Raw genomic sequence first — 24,971 nt, 5'->3', positions numbered from 1 at the left:
ATCATTTTTACATTGAGTTATATGGGGAGGTTGGTGGATTTCTTTTTCCTTTCTGGCCCACAGTAAGAGCTGTGTAAATTCCATTGGTTCCAAAGTCACACTATAAGAAAGACCACAATTTTTACTATATTGTCACCAAAGATGGTGTGTGACTAGCAAAAGCTGTAGACGCCATAGCAAGCTAAAGAGAAATGTTTGGGAGGCTGTCTTCACTCTGCCAGTTGGTGTCCCTCACTCTAGCTGTGAGCATTCTCTGCCATATGGCTCAATGTTAAATCTTGATTTTGGCACTTTGGCAAAGTCTCAAACAAGTTTGGATATTTCAAAAATTGTGAGAGATATTTGAAATCTGAAAAATAAGTTTTAATACTGACATGATGGGGAATATCGTGAAAGTGGAATGAAATTTTTACATGAAAGTATGAAGGAGGAGAAGCGTTTTGAAGATGCTTGAAAAAAGTGATTTTTTTCAAGGCTGAACATTCTTTCCCATAGATAACAATGTTAAATCTTGAAATTGGCATTTTGACAAAGTTTCAAACAAGTTTGAATATTTCAAAAAGTATGAAAGATATTTGAAATCTGAAAGATAACTTTTAATACTGACATGATGTGGAATATATTAAAGCTGGAATTAATTTTCTGAGTGAATGTATGAAGGAGGGGAAGGATTTTGAAAATGCTTGAAGAAAGTTGAACTTTTTGCCAGTTTGAACATTCCGCCATTTGAATGAATGGGGAAAAATGCCTGAAAAACTGTGAATATTTCAGAAAATATGAATGATATGAAGAAGTTGAAATATTTCCACCCATGTCCTAATTAAGTTGAATATTTTGCAATTTGAATGGTGTTTGTAGGCTGAAGTATGTTGAAGTTATGAAGTGCTGAAAAAGTGGGTGGAATAATAATAATAATAATAATAATAATAATAATAATAATAATAATAAAGATGTAGAAGAACAAAGGCTGTGAATGCTTCACAATCACAACCAAATATGGATAATAGTGGAAGTATGTCATATTTATTAGGGGTGTAACGGTACACAAAAATCTCGGTTCGGTACGTACCTCGGTTTTGAGGTCACGGTTCGGTTCATTTTCGGTACAGTAAGAAAACAAAATGCAAAATATAAATGTGCTAGTTGTTTATTACACACTTTTGTACTTTTAACAATAGGAACATTAGCCTATACAAAGCTAGAATTCTGCTCAAAAATATAAATACAATATTCTGAAATGTAGATATTTTGAAAAACAAAATAAAAATAAATAACATTGGCTCAGACTGTTTAAATGCGGTGGGGAGCTGTGTTTGTACTACGCTCGTCTTTCTCTTCGTTGTAGCGATGTTCACGCGGGGGTGGTGCCGTTTCAAATGAGTTCACAGGTTTGACGTGTTGCCAGAAACATACCCGATCTCGGATGAACAATGTCGGCAAACCACTTTGGTTTTATCAACCTCTCTTTGTCCCTGTTTATATTTCACCGGGAAGCCGAAGTGTTCCCAAACGGGAGACCTTAATGTCGCAGGAGGGTCCTCAAGCTCTGGCTCATTGCCAATGCTAGCGGCATCAGCATTAGCCATGACGTCCACTACAACTGCTGTTTGTTGTGTCTCGGTGTGCGCAACTGCGCATGTGCGGCTGCAGCATGCTCTGCTCCACAACGTCCTCTACTTAATATGTCCGTGTGGAAACTCGTTCGGTACGCCTCCGTTCCGAACCGAGCACCCCGTACCGAAACGGTTCAATACAAATACATGTACCGTTACACCCCTAATATTTATACATTATGTATATGTATGTGACAGTAATAATCCCATGTGTATAATGTATATGCAAAATAGTGGAAGTATGACTAATAATAATGGCATTGGTAGTAGGTGTTGGGCAGGACCAGGGCAACAGAGCCACCATGATCCAGGTACAGTCACAATCTGAAAACTCTATGAGACAAGGAAGCACAAAGGCTCCGGAGAAGAAGCCGAATTAGTGATACGCAGCAATGGGACATCAATGTTTGCAAATGACCTGTATCATATATACCTAAACCAATATCAGGCTAACTAGGGGCAGGTCCAAGGCAAGCCTGAGCCAGCCCTATTTATAAGCTTTATCAAAGAGGAAAGGCTTAAGTCTGCTCTTAAGTGGAGACGTATCTGCCTCCTAAACTGGAAGAGGGTTCCACAGGAGAGGAGCCTAATAGCTGAAGGCTCTGACTCCCATCCTACTTTTAAAGACTTATTAACCATATGTAACCCTGCATTCTTAGAGTGCAGTGCTCTGGAGGGATTAGTGCACCATACGCTCTCCAAGATATGAATAGAATAGTTATGAATGATTCAGTTTCTACTGCATTCCCATTCTATACAGTACATGGCATCTTCATGTGGATGAAATGCAACTGGTGGCTTTTACCATTTCACTCCTTATTCATTTGCTTGAGGACAATACAAGAACATTTTTAACATTTTAATTAACAAAGTCAATACAAAGAAGACATGACAGAAAAACATGGGAGACAGTACAGGAAAATACCAGAGCAACAGATTATCTGCAACCAAAATGTAACAAAAACAAGTTTTTACAGGTTTTATCTGTGTCGTTTCACCTCCAGGTTGAGGTTCTGTGATGATTGTGTACTTATAGGCCTAAATAGTGAGAACTAAAGAGACACGAAAAAACTGTCAGCTGGTGTTATATTAGTAACCTAAATCTTAAAAAGAAGAATTTTCATTGACAATCAGCAGTTTGGTTTGTGTCATCTCTCAGATATCTGGGGTTAACATATTGATCTGAAACTGAAGTGATCAGAAAATGATAGCACTGTTTGTCTGATCTCACAGCCCTCTGAGGAGGCCACTGGGAAGCGTTTAAATGTTTTCTACCCTGATTTATCAGAGGTCTTTAAGACAAAACACCCAGGAGTGTCCAAACCAGACTTGGGTTGACTTTAAGGTCACCTCCTGTTTGGTGCAGTAGTTTAAATAATGTGTGATCAGTTAATGACATCTTTATAGCCCAATGCTGTGGAACTTTTAAATGGTGTGGTATTTGCAAATTGTGTAATATTGTAATATATTTAAATGCGATTTTAGCCTTTTTCACAATTTCAGCACATTATTACTTGACATGTTTTTCTTTCTTTTCTTTATAGCATCTTTAAAAACAGAGTTTACAAAGTACTTTGACAAACAAGGCAAAGCAGAAATAGGATAGATAGACAGGGATACAACAACGAAAAGCCAAACAGTACTACTGAACACAAGCAAGAAGAAACCAGGGTAGAGTGAGGATAAAATTAAAACCAGAGGATAAATAACTCAAGATGCAGGACGCATAATGTCAATATAAAATAATACGAAGAAATAGATCAAAAACAACAACATAAAAAATACTAAAAGCAGTAAAACCACAAATAAAAGGAAACAAAACAGATAAAACATAAATTCAAAAGGTAAAATAGAAAATGAATATAAATAAGTAAAATAAATAGAAAGAGAAAATAAAAAGATGACATCACATAAAAGTCAGTCTGTAAAAATGGGTTTTAAAAAGTGATTTAAAAGAAGTCGCTGATTCTGCAGCCTTATATCCTCAGGCAGGTTATTCCAAAGCTGTGGGGCCCTGATGGCAAAAACAAAGCCACCTTTAGATAGTTAGTTAAATTTAGCCTCAACTTTGGAACGTCAGAAGGGCCCCGCTTGAGGATCTGAGACTGCGAAACTCTTCCCTTGCCTTCAAAATTTCTCAGCCCTAAAACTTAAAGAATTCAAAGAAACCAAATATATCAGTTGAGTTTCTTATTTGCAAAGGCAACAACAAACACGAGACATTAAAGAATTAAAAAAAAGAAACAAATAATAATATCTGAAATTACATTTAATTTTCGCAAAAGATAATATCTGTAAAATATTCCTGAAACTTTTTCACAACAGAGAGATTTTCACAACATACAGAACAGAACAGAACAGAATAGATAAAAGAATAAACCATGATGATATGTACCAACAATAAAAGAAACATGAGATGCATGTCGGTCGCTGCTGAAAGACATGGCATCTAACTGCTGAGAGATGCAAAGAACTTTCTACAAGATTTAGGTCGTTTGCACGTCAAATACGCTTTGAGTATGTTGTTATAATCTGAGAGAGAGACAGACTGTGTGGCAATGTGACAGCTGACATCTCTTGTATTGGGTAGAGAAGTGATCTGTCTGTTTAGGAATCAAAAACTCCCTGTAAAGCTTTTCAAAACTGCAGAAAAACCCAACATAATTATAGAATCATTTCTTAATAAAATATTCAGTTAAAATTGATGCACTTGTAACAGCAGGTGGCAGTATGACACTACCCTCAGTGATGGAACTCAATGCAAGAAGATGTGATGGAAGCAGCAGTCAGGGTGTGATGTCTTTCAGATCACTTGAAGTGTCAGATCTGTCGTCATGGCAGAGCGCTGCTGCTAATGTCTCAAGATGTATAGGGGCTCTGCTCAGACGGCTCTCTGCCAGGATTTTCCCACAGTGTTGTGTGCAGTGATGAATGGCTGTGCCACAATCTGTCACAGACTTACAGGTATGCAGGTAGATAATGATGCCAGGGGGGGGGGGGGGGGCAGCACAGAGCATGGAGGAGAGGAGGTGGTGGTTGTTAGACCAGGGTGACGTAAAGGGGAGCCAGGGCAGGGACTGGGAACTACAGGAGATGGGGAGAACAGGAGATTCATGTCTCTTATTTCTTTTGCAAATGGTATTGTGTGGATGTTTTCAATGAAGCAGGAGAAAGCTCTCTGCGCCTCCATTACAGTCTAGCTTACTGCAGCTGAGTCCTCTGTGCTCCCAGGCTGTGGGGACACGCTGTCCTCCTGTCTCCTCCTAATCTACAGTCAGCTTCTCCTCTATTGTTACACAACAAAGAGAGGCAGGGGCATGGCAGAGAGGGATATAGTGGAACTAAGCACCCAGGGCTCCAACATAAGCCTGATATTGAAGAAAAGAAAAGTTTTTATGTTGAATTTTGAAATTGCATATTATAATCATTATTTAAGCACTTTCACACGAGAGAGAGAGAGTGCTCCTGTAGCTACTGAACATCACATTTGTGCTGATATTCAGTGCGACACAACCTTAAGTTCGATATCGCTCTTACACCACAGTTGTACAAGCGCTATTTATTAGTTAACAGTAAAAAGCGTCAAAAGATTATGATAAGTTTGTTTATTTAATCATTATTTTGTTTCCGCCAACACAGTTGATGGGACTGAACTGTTGCCTAGCATGCATAAAGAGTCCTGTGCATTAGCATTAGCTACGATTTTGTGTATGCTGGGCCTATAGTTAAGCCAGATTACTTTTCATAAGTGTCGCTTGACAGACATTAAACAGTCTTGTGTCGTTTTCAATGTATGCTTCAGCAAAAGAGTTTAATTGTCTCCATTACAAATATCCCATTATGTTTTTAACTGAATAATAAAATCTACATTAAATGATTAGCTCCCAGCCTGTTGGTAAGTGCCAGATTCCTATCACTCGCTAGCTGCAAAATCAAATCAGCAACTCAATAAATACAAACACTGCCTTTTTTCTTCCTGTGTGGCTGACATGAAAATTCTTGAGGTTCAGTATATGTGTGTTGTCAGTCAGCCTGGTGAGGCCGTGTGGTTGGCTGCTGTCCTCTCAGCTCTGCAGGAACTGCTGCTGACAGACGGCTGCTTCTGTGGACAGAGACACTGAATGCAAGTCAGTGTGGATTGAAACTTTTATTTCCTCACAACACACTTTTCCTCAAATGTTATTTCTGAAAATAAACTGATCTTTTTGGTGCTAAGTTTGTAACGATATAAGTTAACATTAGATAATGACAGATATTTACAGTAATTTACAGTGTAAAACAGCTTTAAGCCCAGTATACACTGGACAATTTTGGGCTGTCCTAGAAGAAAGATGACCAATGTGACAGTAACATGGTGATATCTTTGGTCGAGGCTCCTAAACAGTGGTTTTAAGTCACACAGTGAGAGAGGTTCAAGGATGGCTGTTGTCATGGTCTTTTGATCAAAGACAGCCTGGGATCAAACTCTGACAGTGTCAGAAATTCAGGATAACTATCTCACTGTGTGACTGCTGTTACGACCTATGTCAAATAGAAATGCAGCATGAAATGATGCACGAATCAGCGCCACAGTGCTAAATGCTAATAGATGCTAATACTTACTTTGAGCTCTTTTTGCAAAATTGCCTCAAAGCCTCTATTCCCCAGCAATGAGCGCATCCACATTCTCCTCCTCCTGTTCTTGTACAGATATTTTCAGACACATAAAAATGCCATGTAGCGAGGGCCCGATTTGTTTGTTTACAATTTTGCTCTCACCAATACAGCATTTTGTTCTTGCGTATTGACGTGGATGGATGTACGTTGTAGCCTGCAACTCAGTGGGTGATGTCATCGTCTGCATACATTTTTAAGATCCATGTTGCAGAGTGGAGCTGCACTAAACTTATAAGATTGCAAAAATCTCACGGTCTGCAGGAGGCTTTAGGTGGAGGGATATGTGTAGTTAAAGGTTGAGGGCCAGTCTTTAAAAATACAAAACACAGAAATAAATCTCAAATGTTGTAGTTTTATTCGTCCCATAAACATGTAGATAATGAAGAACTAGCAGGATATTTTCCTGGTCTTTGAGCTCACTTGGCAGTTGTGTGTACTGCAGATGACAAGCTTGCAGTAATCACCCTCAGGTGTTTTTGCCTGCTGAAGGTCATATCGACATGCTTGTTACACAGTAACAAGACTGAGGTCTCTATTCTGCAGATAATGACCATGACTCTTTTGCAAACAGGCCACAAAGGTCACTGTGTTGATCGGCCACAAGCTGTCAGCTCTTTGGTAAACAACAAACAAAATGTGTTATTGACGAGGCTGCTGATTGATCAATGCTCCCTGTTGTGTGGCCCTGAGGAAATCAACCTGTGACAGCAGTTTAATTGCAGTCTGTCAGAGTCCCTGGGACCACTGCTTCCATTTAGGGATTGCACATGTTTGGTTTTGTTTTTTAACTGTGTTATTTATCAGTTTGAGATTTGTGGATCAGTCACTTGGAGGGGGTGAACAACAGCATAATATATTGGAGCAGCAACTGTGTCCTGCGGGTATTGGAATGGTTGCAGTTGTGCATTGTGTTTCTCAGGCCGTTAAATTGAAGGCAGCATTAATCCAGGATTTATCACTGATTGGATGTTCAGGCCTGGAGCGGTGGCTGCAGCCAGCAGGTAGAGGCAAGCATTAGCATCTTTTAATTAAAACTGCACCCCCAATATCTCTCTCTCCCAGTATGCCTCCACCCCATACCTGTGACCAGCCCAGCAAAGGGGAGGTCAGCTCTGTATGTGTGTGTGTGTGTGTGTGGGGGGGGGGGGGGGTTCTCCCAACATCCTTAGTAAATCAGAGGCAGTCATTTTACTTGGACTTTACATTATTTTCATGTCAGAGTAGGAGTAGAAATATTTCATACCTTCATCCCTTCCAGACATTTCACAGGGGTATGCAGTATATGATAGTAAGACTGTGGTGCTAATAGAAAAAAAACATGAAAAAAAGAAATCCTTAATTCAGCAAATTAGAGTTAAAAAAAAAACAACATACCTCTATTTCTCACAGTCTCTCTCTGCCTGCTGGCTGCCGGCAATTTACAGTCCTGTAACATTTCTACCTCCACTACTAGGTGTTGCTGTGTCTTTCAGCTCAGCTGCCTATATTTTTTGACTGTATTGAAAAACAGACCTTCAGGATTTCTTAACACCCTGATATACCGTAATACCCTGATACCACCCAAGCCTCCTTTTTACATTCAGTAACACTGATTCAAGGCAGTGTTGAACAATTATGCAAAACTAAAAGATTTTAAATTATACGTATATTTGCATTCCACTGCTGCCTTGTCTTCAGTGATGCTGATTTTTAATGTTGTGAGTAGGGATGGGTACAGAAACCCAGTATTAGATGAGCCCTGCCATTGAATTATTAAAAACTGGAGCATCTATAAGCTCCGGCATTAACGGTTCTGCTATCGGTAGTGGAGATTTTAAGAAAACATATCTCTTGTATATTTAAGATAACATAATGTTTTCTTTTACAGTTTTTATCTCACTAACTCTGTTTCTAATTTGCAACAAGATTAAGACAACATTCTACATCTCTTGTCATGCATCACAGGTGATTATTTGATTGGGTTATAGGGCTGCAGGATAATCAGATTGTGTGACAGACACTGTGCAGACATCCTGTGCTCCAGAGCTTCACCTTAAGGTGAGGAGAGACCACGCCCCTCATGGCTTTACTGTTAGGTGGGATCCCAACTCCATACACTTTCATCAAATACCGCTGCTTTGACAGTGCTTTTGGCATAAGATCGCGGTACTAAAAGCCACCTTTCGCGTCTGCATGATACTTACCTGAACAGCATCAGCTGAGAGTGGTACGCTCACTTGAGAACACAGCTGGACTCAACGTGTCCCTTTTGCATGAACTGCCACAAAACAGTGTCATGTTGAAGCCCTGCCACTAACGATATTATACAAGGAGTGAGAGGGCGCCCATTGGACAAGGGGCAGCAATGGTGGTTGGGTTGAGCAAACCCTGTACTTCCATTCAGGAGTTTGGTGCCTGCTTCCTATCGAAATGTGATGGGTTTTTGTACACCTTACCATGTGCCTCCATCCTCTAATCTTAACCTTACCTGCCAGCATGTGTGTTTGTTGACATCCTGGCGTTGGTTGCCATGTCCTTATGTTGCCTAAAAATAACCACATGCAGCATCATCCCACCCTGTGCTTGTGTTGACGTCATGTTGGCAGTATGGAAGTCCACTGCAAAGCTGGAATATGTGACAACTTGGGATGAGGACATTGTAGTCACCTGTGTGATTTCTAACCACAAATAGCCAAATGCAGCTTTAAATGTAAATAAATACAAATACAACTTACAGTCTTAAAACTTTGATTGTTTGGTTAAGTTTAATATGGAACCATGCTTGTCTTCTTTACTCTTGTTGTTAGAAAAAAAGTGAATCTCATTACAGGTCCCACTGAATGTAGTTCTCTGTAGTCTCCATATCAGCTGTATGTGGAGGAGCAAAGTGTTGATGTTCTGCATTCCAATTCACATTCTCATTTCCTAGCTGAATTGCATGTGTGAGTATACATAATGCATGTGTCACAACTCCAGTCAGCTCTGAGCATTCATTCTGTTGCTGGCTCTGTTTACTCTGCCATATACCAGCTCTCTCTGTCATTTAACATCCAGCCACCACCCCAGCCCTCCAGTAACCCATCTCCTGCCATCTCTGTCACCTGATCTTCTCTGCCCACTTACTCACCTGCTTCCCATTTCCCTAATCAACCCAGCAGTACATATACTGCCCTGTCTCCACTTATGCCCTGCCACATTGTGCATCCTCCCATGCTTTCCAGCCTTTGTCTCCTGCTGCCTGACTGCGTGCCTGACACATGGACTGATGATCGTCCGCCTGCCTCCTGCCTGCCTCCTGCCTGCTTAAGTTTGCCTGTTTTGAGTGATTGCCTGCTTTTGATCCTTACCTGTTTTTGGACCTCTGGCTGTCTTTGTTCATTGCTTTTGGGTTCAAGCTTGGGTTTTTGAGCCACTGCAGCATGTATCAGTGTTCACATCATTTAGTCGTTGGCACACATATGCTTCATCTCTTTTGCAATATTCATGAGCTCTTATGTCTGTGGCTGTAAACAACAGTATGAACATGGATGTCAGAAGTGGGGGATGATGATGGGTTGTTGTCTGCACTATGGGAAAAGACCCTGTAAAGATAAAAACACTGCTGTGTCACCCTCACCAACGAGGACTATTAAATAAATGAGTGTTTGAAAGAACAAGATAACAGCAGAGGGGGGAGTGATCAGGAGGCTCAGCAGCATAGTTATCGTGCCATGGCCTCCTGATTTAAGATGCCCTATGAATAATGTATGTGGCACTGACAGAGTGCTAATGACAGGAGAGGTCAGAGGGCAGGGCACCATTCAACACTACACTAGTACCCACTTTATTAATTTCAGCCAGAGCATTTCAGCTCACTCTGTTACCCAGCTCTGTGAAAATAGCCTCCGTCACTTGCTTCTAGAGACTCTCCTCTCAGGACTGTGTCCTCCAACACATCTGTTACTACACTCGATTAGCAGTCACGTCGCATAAAGATGACCTCACCATCCATCTGGTGCATGTTGCCACGAGACTATGTGACACACTGTTGACTGACAATGCTATAACCTTGACATAGATTTTCGGGGTGGCTTATCAACTTGAACCAGACCTGACTCTTCACTGGTTTAAATAAACTCAAGGTCCACTTATGAGCTTTTTCTGGAGCTTTCAAACACATCTCATATCAGTGGCTAGACTTAACTCAACAGCAAACTTTGCTGTTGAAAATTCTCAAAAAAGCTTGTGAGTGGACATTGACTTAGCAGTGTCAACGACAATGAAGAATGAACTTTTAGGCTCAGATTACATAATATAGCCTTTCCAAAGGTGGGTCAGTAAAATAAGAGGACCAAGAATAGGCTCAGCAAATATCAGATTTCAAACTGCCATTAAATCTGTTGAAGAGACTCAACAAATAAAAGGGGGTATATAATATAATATAATATAATATAATATAATATAATATAATATAATATTGAAATTAGCGATAGAGATCAAAACCGTTTTTTCAAAACCGTTTTTTTGTACCAGGCTGAAAACATGTTAATTTCTGCTGTAAAGTTGGACATTTTAACATGGGGATCTATGGAGATTGACTCTATTTCAGAGACAGCCTCAGGTGGACAATAGAGGAACTGCAGTTTTAGGCACTTCCATATTGGTGTCATTATTTAGCCTCTGGAGGTTGCCTCTTGGTGTAGCAATGGTGACTAATGGAGGTGGGGCTTAGGGGTTCATGGGAACTTGACTGGACATTAGGCACAGTATATCTTGAGCAATATAACATTAGGAGAGTATTGGGATGGGTGTTGGTATTCAATACCTTTAAGGTATCAAATAAAATAGTCTGGTACCAAGTAGTATCAAAACATCTCCAATCAAATGATACCTGCATTTGATCCTTTCTGCACTGGTTGTTTGATCCCAGACTGTAACTGTCCCATCTCCTGCCACATCATCAAACTTCAGGGTTTCCCACACATTCATTTATTTGTGGCAGGCTGCAACAATTAAATCATCTGCTGCCACAGATAGATTTTTGGAGCTGAACAGTACATTAGGAGCGCTAATGACATATACACAATCTTGGGTTATAAATAGCACACACCGAGCAGAGCGGACACCACAGAATGTCAGGCACATTGAATGTGAAACTTATGCATTCACTAACAAAAATATGCTTCCCTCATCCATTGATTTGATCTGATCAGTTATGAACATATTGACAGATCAATAATCCATCCCCCAAGTTCTGCTGAGGAAAAAAAAAGATATGCAGAGTTCTGTCTGTGCTGCATTCAAAGACCAGCAAAATCCTCAGATTTTAGAGAGACAACTCACAATGAAACAGGCATTTAAAAGATGGCTTTTAACACACACATATATATATATATAAAATCATATATATATATATTTTTTTAAAAAATTAATTAATTAATTTATTTTTACAAAAGTTAACGCCATACAATCTGTAAGGAATGCTAGACTTTTTGTTACAGCCATCTCCAAAGCTGCTATCTCAACAGCTAACAGTCAGCTCATCAACTGCTTGACAAGTACGAGCTAAACAGCAGCAGCATCATCAGCTAACAGCCAACACCATGCTGTTGAATGGTCCAGACAAACATCCACACCGAAACAGCTCAACTCTGTGATGTTGATGAAAAGCCTTGTGATGCTGACAGTTACCATTGTCACTGAGTATGTGTGTGGCTGAAATGACTCCCACAACTTTTTTTGGTCACCAGACATCATAGCCTAAATTTAACTAAATGTTAATGTCTGGTATGTTTGGTAGCCAGTAGGGTTATTTGAAGAGGATAAAAAGAGGTGTTGTGTCGATGTACTGGGTCCCACAATCCTCAGGTGACACAGAATGAGTGTTGTAACGCTATCTTTCTATCTATCCCTATCTATCTCTCACTTTCAGTCTCTCTCTCTCTCTCTCTCTCTAGTGATTGAAGCAAAGAAAAGCTCAGGCTATTTCAGTAAAACTTTAGCCTAGTCCCAATTGGATGCCCAGTGCGTTTTACTAGACTGGTGTGGCGTCACCCGGTCTGGTTGCCATGAAGTTCATTTTAACAGATGTTCATTGGACGTATAAAAGTGGGTTGTTACTCACTGAAGCTTAGTTAGCTGCTTAGATCACACATACAAATATAGATATTTAAACTTTTAACTAACATGGACATGCTACACACTCTATGTTACTGAATGGGACATAGGTCAAACTAAAAACTCAAAGTACACTACAAAGATGGTTTCTGTCACTGAAAGTGGTTTTCATCACCCTGATGTTAACTCAAGTGTTTGTTTTATGATTAGTTTAGTTTTAATGAGTTATTCGATTCCACAAAAACGGATTTTCTGCCATGATTGACAGATGTGACAGCCAGTCCATGCAGTTGCATTCAATGAAACTGCTCGGGATTGGTTGGACAAGTGTTTTGGCGGGAGCTCATCCACCACAGATACCGCTACTATGCAGACTCCAGCTCTCTATGACATCACCAGTACAAGATGGCAAGGCCTGTATCCTAGATATTTTAGCCTTAAGCATAGCGGGGGAAAGGGGAGGGCATACAGTGATACATATTAATTTTCAGACTTCCTGCCTTTTTCGATCTCTGCGATTTCCATTCTTTTGATTTGTACAATAGCTATAATTGTCAGACACATCATGGTATATGGCATAACAGCACATGCACTTGCACTTGTATCATGCTTTTCTAGTCTTTTTGACCACTCTTAACACTTTCACACTACAGGTCACATTCACCCATTCACACACACATTCACAGAGTAGTGGCTGAGGATACCGTACAAGGTGCCACCTGCTACTCAGTAACCATTCACACACACTCACACTTGGATGATGCAGCATCAGGAGCAATTTGGGGTTCAGCCCAACTTCAACATGTTGCCTGGAGGAGCCGCTAACTTTCTGATTAGAGGACGACCTGCTCTACCTCTGAGTCACAGCCACCCCAGAATATATAAATATAGAATATAAAAATGATGAAAGCCTGAATTTAGGAAGGTTTTTAGTTATTTCCAAGCAGGAAATAAAATGTCATGTGGCCCTTGCATATTAAGAGCTTTAATTATTAAACATCATGAAGTCATTTCGCACTTTTACTACACTGAGTCAAATTCTCACATCCTCTACAAAATTGGTGCTGTGACAGCCTCATTTCTCAAAGTCCCTGTCTCCTAAGCAAAGAGGGGGACAGAGTTCCAGTGTTCACAATGACCTCAGCAGCTTGTCAAATGCATGTCTAATATAGCTATGTCTTGGCCTGTTGTCCCACACTCTGATGCTGTTATTAATGCCGTGATTTATTGGCCTGTCAGATGCCTCTCTCCTCATCTAGCTGAGGCTTGAGAGGGTCAGCACAGGTTAACTGCCTCGCCTGAGGGCAGGAGAGCTGTGATCTGAGCTGCATTCCAATGTCAAGGACCTGCCTGGCTTCCAGCAGGGACGGACAGACTGACTCTGAGGAAGAAGTAACACGTGCTGTTGTTAAACGGAGAGCTATGTGGCAGCAGGTCCAAATGAAGAAGTATTCACACAAAAATTTTCACTTTATTTTGGGCAAATTTCACTGTTGCACTACTTGCGCAAGCTGTGTTTACAACAACATATCAAATATATTTTAATTTTGATAAATCTACCTTGTACAATGGTTTTTATGCTATTTTACAAATTAGCGCCCCTGCTAGTTAGCATAGCTTTAGTAAAAGAGTAATGGTTGGCAACAACAGCACACGGCAATCAAGGCCAGGACGTCAACAAACACATGCTGGCACGGATGGTTAGGATGAGATGAAGGAAGCACATAGCCAGGTGAAGAAAACACATCACATTCAAACTGGAAGTGAACACTGTAATCCTCCATCAAAGTTCAGGTTTGTAGGACCCAGCCACTGCTCCTCCTTCTCGTCCTAGGGGCGCCCTCGCTCTCCTTACATTATGTTGTTATTGTCAGCGTTTCAACCTGAAGCTGTCCTGCTGTGTTTCATGTGCACAGGACAGGTTGTGTCTGGTTGTGTTCTTAAGTGACGCCGCCTGTGTATGTATTGGGCGGAAACTGTAGGTGTTGTTCGGCTGTCAGCCGGCGTGTAATAACACTGGGACTGGTTCTGTCCAGCTGCGTTCTCACCTGACGCCTACCAGTGGCATTTCATGCGCACTCAAAGGGTGCCTTTTGGCTTTGCACTCTTAAGCCAAAAGCACTATCAAAGTGGCGCTATTTTACTCAATGAGAGATGACAACGGGCTGGTATGTGAGTCGGAAGTGAGAATGTGTTAGCCTTTAAAGCTCTGATTGACTGATTGTTTCTCCATCCAGCAGAAACAGGCATCAGTTGCAGAACAGTAGACATGTTTGAATCACAGATGTATTCAGTGATCCAGAGGTGTGAAGCCAAGAAATCAGTGTGTGTAAAATTACAGCAGCTTTTTGTGACTATACCCACAGTGCATAGAGAGGATTGAGTTTCCAGTTAATTTACACATTACCAAAATGAAGCCAGGATCTGAAATGCAATATATTCCTCTGTAAAAAGTTAGTCACTGGTGGCTAAGCACATCCCCGACCTCCTGGATTTTGTACGTTCCACATAGCAACAGTGGCATTCAAAGCGATGCATGCTGCAGCAGAGGCATGAGCTCTTCAGGGATAACACTATAACCATGAGAAATAGAGAAGCCAGAAATAGCTGGACAGGTTCAGCCGCGTGCCCACAGACAGCCAGGGAGATTAGAGTGTGTTTTATGGACGCGCTGCAGATCACATTAATGTTATTACATTCAACGGGAAAGAGCAGTGAGAACGATGGAGGAGAGAGACGAGCTGGAAGGGAGGGAATGGAGATGGAAATGGGTGACTGGGCAAACGAGACAGTGGATAGATAGGAAATGTAGAGGAGTGAAATAGAGCAGAATGAGCAACAGTAAGTGTGAAAGAAATCAGGGGAAACTCAGCAAGATGGAGGTGAAAGGTAAAAGTTCTATAAGCGAGAACCTGAGATGTTGATGATGTTGGGAGGAAGGACAGCATGAATCACATCCTGGATATGGAGTGCTCCCAATTAACTGGAGACCAAGTGCTGAAGGCTGAGCCTGTAGAGAGGGTGGCCATCAGACAGAGCAGTCAGATGTGGTCAGCCACTGCTGCCCCCACAGCAGACAAGGAATCGCATGGATGAACTTCAGACTATCATTACAGTCAACTAGCCACAGTGCCAGAGCAGTGGAGGCTGAAAACAGCAAGTTAAAGGTTGAGCTTAGTGGAGTGTTTGGGGTGAAGGCCAGAGAATAGGGCACCATCAGCTAAATGCGAGATTTTCATGGGCACTTGGAGAATGTGAAAATGGCCAAAATGAAATGGAGGGCCTTGAAAAGAGTTCATATCAGCCACGACCAGAATTAACAATTCAGTATTTTTTGTAAGAGTATGCAGGTTCGTCCAATTACTCGCACATTGCTCACAATAATCTGCAGGAACAAACACCGTACACACAAATCTGCACTTAAACAGTGCATGCGCAAATTTGGGATCCATCAATATTTGTTGACTGAATTTATTCGTATCAAGTGGCAACCTCTGAGGCCGAGAAATGAAACCAATGCGAAAGCGCCAAAAGTTGTAATTCATTGAGCGGCAACTTGAGGCTGTCTTCAAAGTTGAATCTTGAGTTGATCTTCACAGACCCCTATTTTAAAATATACACCGTTACAGCAGAAATACACGTTTACAGCTGGTTCATATTCATAGCTAACAACATAGCTAGCATACATATGTATAGCTAATTTCAACACTCAGCCCATTCTTACTCTGAAATTGACAAATCGCAAAACTCTGAGTCAGTGAGATTCACTCCTCACTCCTCCACAGGTCCTCCCTCTTGTCAAAATATGGCCGCTTCTGCACCAAGCTAGTGACGGTCCAACTATAAAACAGCACTCCACAAGCCAATGGGTGACGTCACCAATAGTATCAGTCTGCAGGCTTGCAGGCAGGAGTTTCAGGACCGCAGATCTATGACCCTCATTTTTCGCAACAGCGCAACCAAATGAATTGGATGAATGCAAAAATACAGGATACTCTTAACAGTTTATTTCCCTAAAATAATGTTTAATAAGTACCACCCAAATAGTACTTTCTACAGATACACTCTGAACTGAACAGAGCGTAAGTATTGAATATGAATTAAGTTTAATTTTTTAAAAATGAGACACAAATATAAGGGAATTGAACATCAAAACGAACAACATCTAGCCGCATGGCATTGTGTAACATTAATGTTAAACTAACTATGACAGTGCCGGTATTAAAGGCACTCATGTTAACGTTTATTTTAGCTAACGTTAGCCTACATGCTAATGCTAGCTTGCCGCCCTAGACAGTTTAGGCTTTGTAAGCTGATAACTTAAGACAGATCATGACATATTTTTATGTTTGGAAGTGTATATAGGCTACTGGAAATAATTAAGCTAATTAACATTATTGTTACTAAATCAAAAATTAATATATATGGTCTTGGCAAAATTAAGCTATGTCTTCATTGAATTACCTCAAACTATTGTCCCCAATTTTTTAAACAAATTTAACTTAATTCATCTTCAGTACTTACGGTCTGTTCCTAGTCCATCTTCAGCGTGTGTCGAGTAAATAGGAAGCCAATACCTAAAGCCAAGTAGTGCGCATGTAGGGAAACGAGGGTCCTAGATCTGCGGTCCTGAAACTGCTGCCTGCAAGCCTGCAGATATGCCCCACTTGACGTCACGGTATCTCCATCCATTATTTATACAGTCTGTGGTTCGTACTCTGCAAACAAATGTAGAACTGCCTCAAACCATCCATTCACACAAAAGATGAAGACCAGTCTGTCTTAGAAAATAAAAACGCATCTTTTTACTAAATACAAAGCATATTGAAACTGCATTGATTAAAAAAGGCTTTATTGCTTTACTGCTATGAACAGTGATGTGATCACTTAATGATGTGTGCACTACTGGGCCCTTGAATGATGATTGCTTAGATTAAAAAAAAATTAACATCACCAATATTCCCTCTTTCACGATTAAGAGCCTGCGTGAGCAGCATTACGTGAGCACTGCTCAGCTGCGGAACATCTAGAGAATTGGAGTCTAACATATTTTTACCACTTGATACGGGCGTTTTCTTAAAAAATTATTAAGAAGGCTTTATTGGATAGGACAGCTATACTGTTAAACAGGGGAAAGAGAGAAAGAGGATGACATGCTGCAAAGGGCAGAGAGTAGAATCAGACCCACAGCCGCTGTGGCAAAGACACAGCCTTTATACATGGGGCGCCTGCTCTAACAGGTGAATTAGTGGGTGCCCTGACATGTGCAGTTTTAATAATCATATTGACACAGTTTCAATGTCTGTATCTGTCACGGATATGAAGAAATATGTATATATCTGTTTTATTTAAAATTTGCCATTTCCGTTTCAAAATAAAAGCCCTCTGACAACGTTTCTGTTGACAGAATCCTTTCAGTTGTTAAAACAAGGCCTTTATTGTGAAATATTTGCAGGGCTGTGTGGTTGACAATGAAGTGTCTGCACAGCTTTATTAAGCAGTGAAGTATTGGCTTTTAATTGTGGACAACAACAACTCAAGCGTGCAAGCCGTAGCAGCCCCTAGAGGTAGCCATCACCCCAGCATGCAGTGTGTCCCGGGCCTTAGACACTGATGTTTGGTTAATTTAGGTTGTTATAAAAAATAAAATGTCAAGACAACAGCTAATATATAATAATGATAATAATTATAATAATAATAAACTTTATTCATATAGCACTTTTTAAAACAAAGTTACAAAGTGCTTTTCAGAAGACAATAATAAAAACAAACAACACAGCGATCAAGTACAGGTTAATAAAACAAAGCAACAGCAACCTACTCAATACTCATTAAAGTTTTCCTATAAAAAAAAAAGTCTTATGAAGCAATTTAAAAGATGCTAAAGATGGAGCAAGTCTGATTTCAATGGGCAAGGAGTTCCACAGTTAAGGAGCTCTGACGGCACAGGCACGATCACCTTTTGTCATGAGGTAAGAACGGGGAACGAGAACAAGAAGAGCTGAATCCATTGATCTGAAGGGGCACCTGGTACGTAGGGGGTCAATAACTCTTTAATGTAAATTGGGTAAAGTCCATGTAGTGCTTTAAAAGTGATCATTAAAATTTTAAAATAAATGCAGTTGGAAATAGGTAGCCAGTGTAAGTTTGCTAAAATGGGAGTAATCTGTTCAAATTTTTTTGAGCTTGTTAAAATTCAGGCGGCAGCGTTTCGGACCAGTTGGAGTCGGTGAAGGGAACTCTGACTTTCTGAGTCTCTTACTTATACCTAACTTATAGTGCATTGCAGTAGTCAAGGCAAGAAAAATTAAAAGCATGTATCACCTCGTGTAAGTCAGGGAGACACGAATAGTCTAATCTGAGAGATCTTTTTAAGCTGATAGATGAGCACGACTGATCAGCATTTTTTATTTGAGCATCAAAACATAGCTCTTCATCAAATACTATACTAAGGCTTTTGCATTCTGCTTCATAATAAAAGAAAGACAACCAAGTATGCTGTGAATCAGTCTGCCTGAGTTAGAGTTAGACTTATGGCTAAAATTGAAGTTTTATAATTGTTAAATTTTAAAATTTTAATCTGATACAGGTAAGAGGGTTATCTAAAGACTTACTGGACTGGAGGGGGACATATAGCTGTGTGACTGCATAACAGTGATGGGAGACACCATGGTTCTGAATGATGTGACTGAGAAGAAGCATGTAAATGGAAAATAACAGAGGGCTGAGAATGGACCCGTGGGGCACCCCATACTTAGAAGGAGACACAGAGGAGATGGAGTTCTCTAAGATGACAGAGAAGGTTCTGTTAGAAAGGTAGGAACTCAACGACTGTAGTGCTGTGCCCATAAAACCAACCAGCATTCAAGTTGGTGCAGGAGAACAGAATAATCAACAGTGTCAAAAGCTGCACTCAAATCTAAAAGCACCAGGATTTACTTTTTACAACCGATTCACCTCTGTCGGTTGTAAAAAGTAAATCATTGCAAACTTTTATAAGGGCCGTCTCCGTACTGTGTTGGGCTCTAAAACCTGACTGAAAACTGCTAAAAATATATTATTATTCATATAAGAGATTATTTGAGTTGAAATGACCTTTTCCAGCACCTTAGATTAAAATGAAAGTTTGGATATTGGGCGGTAGTTACTGAGTAAAGGGGGATCCAGACTGGGCTTTTTCAGTAGTGGCTGAGTTATAGCATGTTTAAAACCATTTGGAAAGATGCCAGATATCAGTGCACTGTTAATAATTGATAAAATAAAAGGACCAACAGTTGGGAAAACCTGCTTTAAAAACTTAATGGGGGCAGTATCTAAAGGACAGGTGGAGGAATTCATTTAAGAGACTAATTTACTGAGCTGTGAAGGGTTAGTGGTTTGAGACTGAGAGAGGGAGACATGATTATTGCAGGCAATGGATATATTTCTTGGATCTGGTAAAATTTGAGACCAAATGCTACCTATCTTCCCTGTTAAATAAGCCGCAAACTCTCCAAGGGCATTACTGGGATCCATGGCTATACTGATAGGACCATTAAGAACATAGCTGATGACGCTAAAAAGAACTTTGGGGTTGTGATGATTCAAGGAGATGACATTTGAGAAGTAAGATGATCTCATCTTTTGTTGCTATCTGGTAGTTTTTCATAACTTCCTTAAGGTTGCAGTGAATGGCATCAGATTTGGTTGCTTTCCATTTGCGTTCTAATCTTCTGCATTCTTGTTTCAGGGAGCGAGTATGTTCATTGAGCTGTGGAAGTGAGTTTGATTTTAACTTTTTGGTTTTTTAAGGGGGCAATGAGGTCAAGAATGGAGTGACAGTATGTGTTAAAATAAGTTAAAAGTTCATCTGAGTCCTGTGAAAGCATTGAACTGGGGTAAAGGAATTACTGAATTTAGCAGCAGAGACAGTGTTGAGGTGCGGAACTGGATAATGCGGACAGATTTTGAGACGGAGGAAGAAGGCAGAGCAGCTTTAAAAATGATTGCTTTGTGGTCTGATACAAAGACATCCACCAATTCCATATTTTCTGGGCAGAAACCAGAGGAAAGAACCAAGTCTAAAATATGACCTTTGGAGTGTGTGGGCTGTTTAACAGATTGAACAAGGTTAAAGGAATCGAGAAACTCACTAGACATGGAGTATGCAGGACAACAGACATGGATATTAAAATCCCCCAGAATAAGCACTTGGTCATATTTGGATAAAAAATGGATGAGAGTTCTGAAAATTCAGTAAAAAAATTGTTGTGATATGGTAGTGTATAAATTAAAATACATCATAAGGGAGTAGTGCCTGTGATAATACGGGAGCAGGGCCTGTGATAAAAAAGCAAAGGACTTCAAATGAGCTAAAATTGCCAAAAGAAATAGGAGAGCACTTAAAACCTTTTTTGTAAAAAAACGTAAGACCACCACCTTTTTTAAATGGTCGAGGAAGATGGAAATGTTTAAAATCAGGTTTATGTTAGTTTATGAGAGAGCCTACATTTTTTGTAACAATTAGGTCAGTAATTAAAAAAGATTAGTTGCACAGGGACCTTGCATTAAGTAGGCCAATTGATTTGTTTTTGAGCTGGTCCCTTTTGAAAGTGACGTAGATTGCAGGAGTTGGTTCCCCCTTGAGGTCTTCTGGGGTGGTAGGGTCTGTTGTTACAGACTATTGGGATGTTAGAGCATGGGAATGACTGAAAGGGGGAGTGCTGCGCAGATCTGACAGGTGGTGAAGGAGCTGGAGGAGGCAAAGAAGGAGGAGGTTCTGGGGTGGGTGTGTCAGATCAGTCAGTCAGTGTGGAGTGCTGAACAGCATGTTGCACGTTAGCGGTAAATATCCAAATGGATGTTGTGGTGCGGCAGTGGCAGGGCTGGGAGAGGGGCCAGGAAAAGTTCCAGTATGTCTAATCACGGCCTCCTTAAGGAACTTATGCAGGGAAGAGGAGATCAATGGAAGGGATGAGGACTTATTGGTTTGGCCTTCCAGTGGGCTGTGAGTGCATCCCCGCTCTGTTATCAGGCAGCGGTGGAGAGGCTGCAGCTGCCCAGGCTGTTAACCACGGAGGGTCCAGGTGAGAAGCAGCCACGGCCGCAGTGGTAGGAACGACAGCCAGGTGGACCAGAGTGGCCAGGGCTGGGGCAGCAGGAACAAGGCATGCGTAGTAATTTGAGAGGCTTAGTTGTGGAGGACATTCTCAATTGAGTGTCCCTTGCAGCCGTGGGCCACCAGCTCTGACCAAGAGGGCTTGTGGCCAGGGTTAGAGCAGGAGGGAGGCCGAGGAGAAGTGGCAGGATCCCATAAAATTGTGTCCTGGATTGTGGCGGGGGGCAATTTGTTTGGACTGACTGGCAGCTACCTCCATGAAGCTCGATAAGAGGGAGTCTTTCTTTTTATCCAGTCCAGTTGAGTATTCCTGAGTGGGGAAAAGTAGAGCCTGGAAGAGAGAGGAGGAACAAAACTCGGCAGTTATGTTGTTGTGTATGGATTACAGACTGGGTATGAGAGTCCGATTACAATTGACAGCTTTTGGTGTCGTAACCTAACGATATGGCCCCCACCAAAAAAAACTGGGCTGGCTGTGTAGATTAGGCGCTGGTAGGTATGCGCTGGTGTGGTTTCTCTCACAGGCTTGAAAGCTGCAGTCCGGGCGACTCTTGGTCAAAATCTTTCATCCAGTAAAAGACGTATTTAAAACACAAACGATCTGAGAGATGTGTTGTTAGAAAAGGATTTACAACTGGATTAAAAGTCGATTTGCGACAGAGCCTCTGACACAGGGAGACACAGATGCCACACAGATGCCACGCATGTGTGGCCAATTTAACGTAGAATACTAACAACATGATTTTGATATTTTGTGGGTTTTAGGATTCTTTTTGTGTTTTTAACTAATACCCTGCATCTTCCAAAGTTCTCATGTTAACTTTATCCAGACTTAGAATCACATTTAGTCATGCAGTGTGTTAATTTGAATTCAACTTGTTTCTGAAGTGATGTTGGCATCCAGTTCCAGCTGAGTTTAATCAAATTCAGAAACACTTAAAAAAAATTGTAATCAACCAATATCTCACTTTCAAGTGTGCCTGCTGCTGGTTTTTAAAAGTCAGTAAATCTAACTTGAATAAAATCCTAAAGAGAAATGTTGAAATATGTTAAACTTGACTATGTGAGCTTATGAGTGGAGAGCAGAGGGAGGTGCTGGCTGATGTCTAATGACAAAGAGGGAACAGGAGGCATTAGAGGGTGTGGAAGATCAGGATTGGAGGGACAGACGGTCCAAACAGCAGGTGTGTTAAAAAGCAGTGGCCGTTCATATTTCACACTCCAGTACAACAGAGCTGATTGGGGGGAGGGCTCATGATGGGGAGGGGGGTGATTCCATGACCGACTGTTTCTCTGGTGTGGTGCGTTGTAGTAAAATCTGCAGAACACAGCTCTAATTTGTGTCAGAGGAGTAAGCCGAGTGATGACATCATGTCAGGCTTTTATATAGCGTCATTGCAGCGTCTGCTGGTAAATGTGTCATGTTCACCACTGGGAGAGCTGGAAACTGCTGCTGATGGAATTTGTGTCCTGAAATATATGAACAAATGCAATTAGGTGTCAAATTGAGCAAAAGTATCTGGAGACTGCACTCCATGGTGGAGTGATAAAAGGATTACTGCACTGATGAAATGAGAAGGCTGCAGTAAACTAAGACACGACGAGGGAGGTGGGGACAGGTTTCATGTGAAACAAGGCTTTAAGCTTATTTATTTATTCTTTATTCTGCTTTATTCTCTGTTTTCCAATCTATTAATATTTCAAAAACAAACCTGTCCCATTATATAAAGAGCACAGTGGGATACACAAAATCTGGAAGAGAAATGGTGTAGAGCAAGTTGAATTTCAAATCATTTTTCTGATTTAAACTACTGTAGTTTGATACAGAGGACAGTTCATTATCCAGCAATGGTGGCATGGAATTCATTTCCAAATTTTTGAATTCTGAAATTAATACAATGTGCTTTTACAAAAAGTTAAGATTTATTTATTTACACAAGGAATAGAGTAGAACACTATATATGATATGTACTTTTGATATGAAGTGGTTTTGAGCTTTCTATTTAATTTTTCTTATGATTTAGTGGATACATTTCCAGGTACTTTATTTTTCTCAACTATTGCAGAGATAAATCATTCTGTAGAGCTGCTGTATGTGTTGGATAGTCTTTGAGTTTGTGTTGGTTGTTGTGTGTTTTATTGGTGTTGTAATGTGTTTAATCGTAATGTGAATGTTATGGATGTATATTTATGTAGTGTAGTTAATGAAATATTGTTAATGGATGTAATGGAGACCCCAGGAAGTGTAGCTCCTGCTGAATACAGAAGCTTATTGGGATATTAATGAACAAATGAACAAACAAATACATGGTGAGAACAAAGGGTGAGAGAGACCAAAGAGGACAGTAAGAGAAATGAAGAGAAAATCAACATATTGCTCCCATATTTGGTCATAGTGGCTCAGGATTAGAGTGGGTCTTCCTCCAATCGAAAGGTTGGGAGTTGAATCCCCAGCTCCTCCAGTCAACATATCAGGTGTCCTTGTACAAAATACTGAAGTAGAGTGTAAGTGCGTATGTGTAGCTTTATAAATGCAGTCATTTATAAGTTGGGTGGGAGGGATTGACTCTCATAAAGTCAGTGCAAGTCTTAAAAAAATCCTGACCAGTACATCACTGTTTAATACAGAACCAGGTTGGCTGCTTCCTGCTCTTTATGCTAAGCTAGGCTAACAGTATTTTGACTCTATTGTTTGCAATTACAATATCACAATTAATTTAATTTTAAGTATTTTTCTTCCCCCACCACAAAGGAGGCAGATCTTGCATGGTGCATGGGTAAAATGTTTAAATATCAAGCTGTTAGAAATGATGCAGACATGTTTTTGTTGCCGGAGAGGAATCTGTAGCTGTTGTGTGTCTCAGGCAGAGTGGTAATTTTTAGCTCCCAGTCTCTACCAGCACATCTCTGTGCCTGCAGTGATCTTGGCAGCCTGTTGAGCCAATTGTGGTGCCCTGCAGTGATCTAGCAACCAGCGCAGCCAAACATGCTGCCCCGTGTGACCTGGCAACCAGTGCGACCAATCACAGCACCCCCAAGAATCGATTGAGGCCTTCAAGCCTCTGCTGAAGGCCCGCCTCCGTTGATGCCCGCAGTGCCATTCAGCAGCAGAATGCCTGTGGAAAAGAGGTCTCAAGACCAGATTTGCCTGTTTTTTGTCCTAATATGATGCAGATGGTGTGAAATGTTAATGAGGCTTGCGGGGTGCTTTCGGCTGCCAAAGGAGAGACGCACTGACCTCAAAATAGGACACAACTGGTCCCTTTTATTCTCTGAGCCTTCATCTTGGTTTCTTTACCAGTCATACACATCAAGTTTTTATTGTAGCATAATTCTATGACTACAGCGTTACTGTATAATGAGAATTAACAGCTCGACGTCACCACAGGTGGAAGTCTCTTTCAAAGTGCACCACATCTAGTAACATTGGTAATAAGGGAAGATGTGTTATCTGAGTAGGATTGAAACTCCATGCCCTGGATCTTTCCTTCTTATCTCATCGTCACTTTGAGCCTGTGCTTTATTTTAGA

The 24,971-nt window shown here is 40.8% G+C and overlaps 1 protein-coding gene across 1 annotated transcript in view; it reads left to right on the top strand.

Moving 5' to 3' along the window:
• Positions 1–21,712, top strand: part of LOC121958210 (gamma-aminobutyric acid type B receptor subunit 1-like) — an 87,411-nt gene extending 65,699 nt beyond the window's left edge. The window contains exons 7-8 of the mRNA XM_042507080.1: positions 21,358–21,409; positions 21,568–21,712. Coding sequence (XP_042363014.1) covers positions 21,358–21,409; positions 21,568–21,712 — 197 coding nt within the window. The remainder of the gene's footprint in view (positions 1–21,357; positions 21,410–21,567) is intronic.
• The last annotated feature ends 3,259 nt before the right edge of the window (positions 21,713–24,971 follow it).

This window comes from Plectropomus leopardus, chromosome 18 (genome assembly GCF_008729295.1).
Source record: "Plectropomus leopardus isolate mb chromosome 18, YSFRI_Pleo_2.0, whole genome shotgun sequence".
Lineage (NCBI taxonomy): Eukaryota > Metazoa > Chordata > Actinopteri > Perciformes > Serranidae > Plectropomus > Plectropomus leopardus.
Note: the sequence above shows the minus strand (reverse complement) of the source record. Positions and strands in the feature narration are given on the sequence as shown.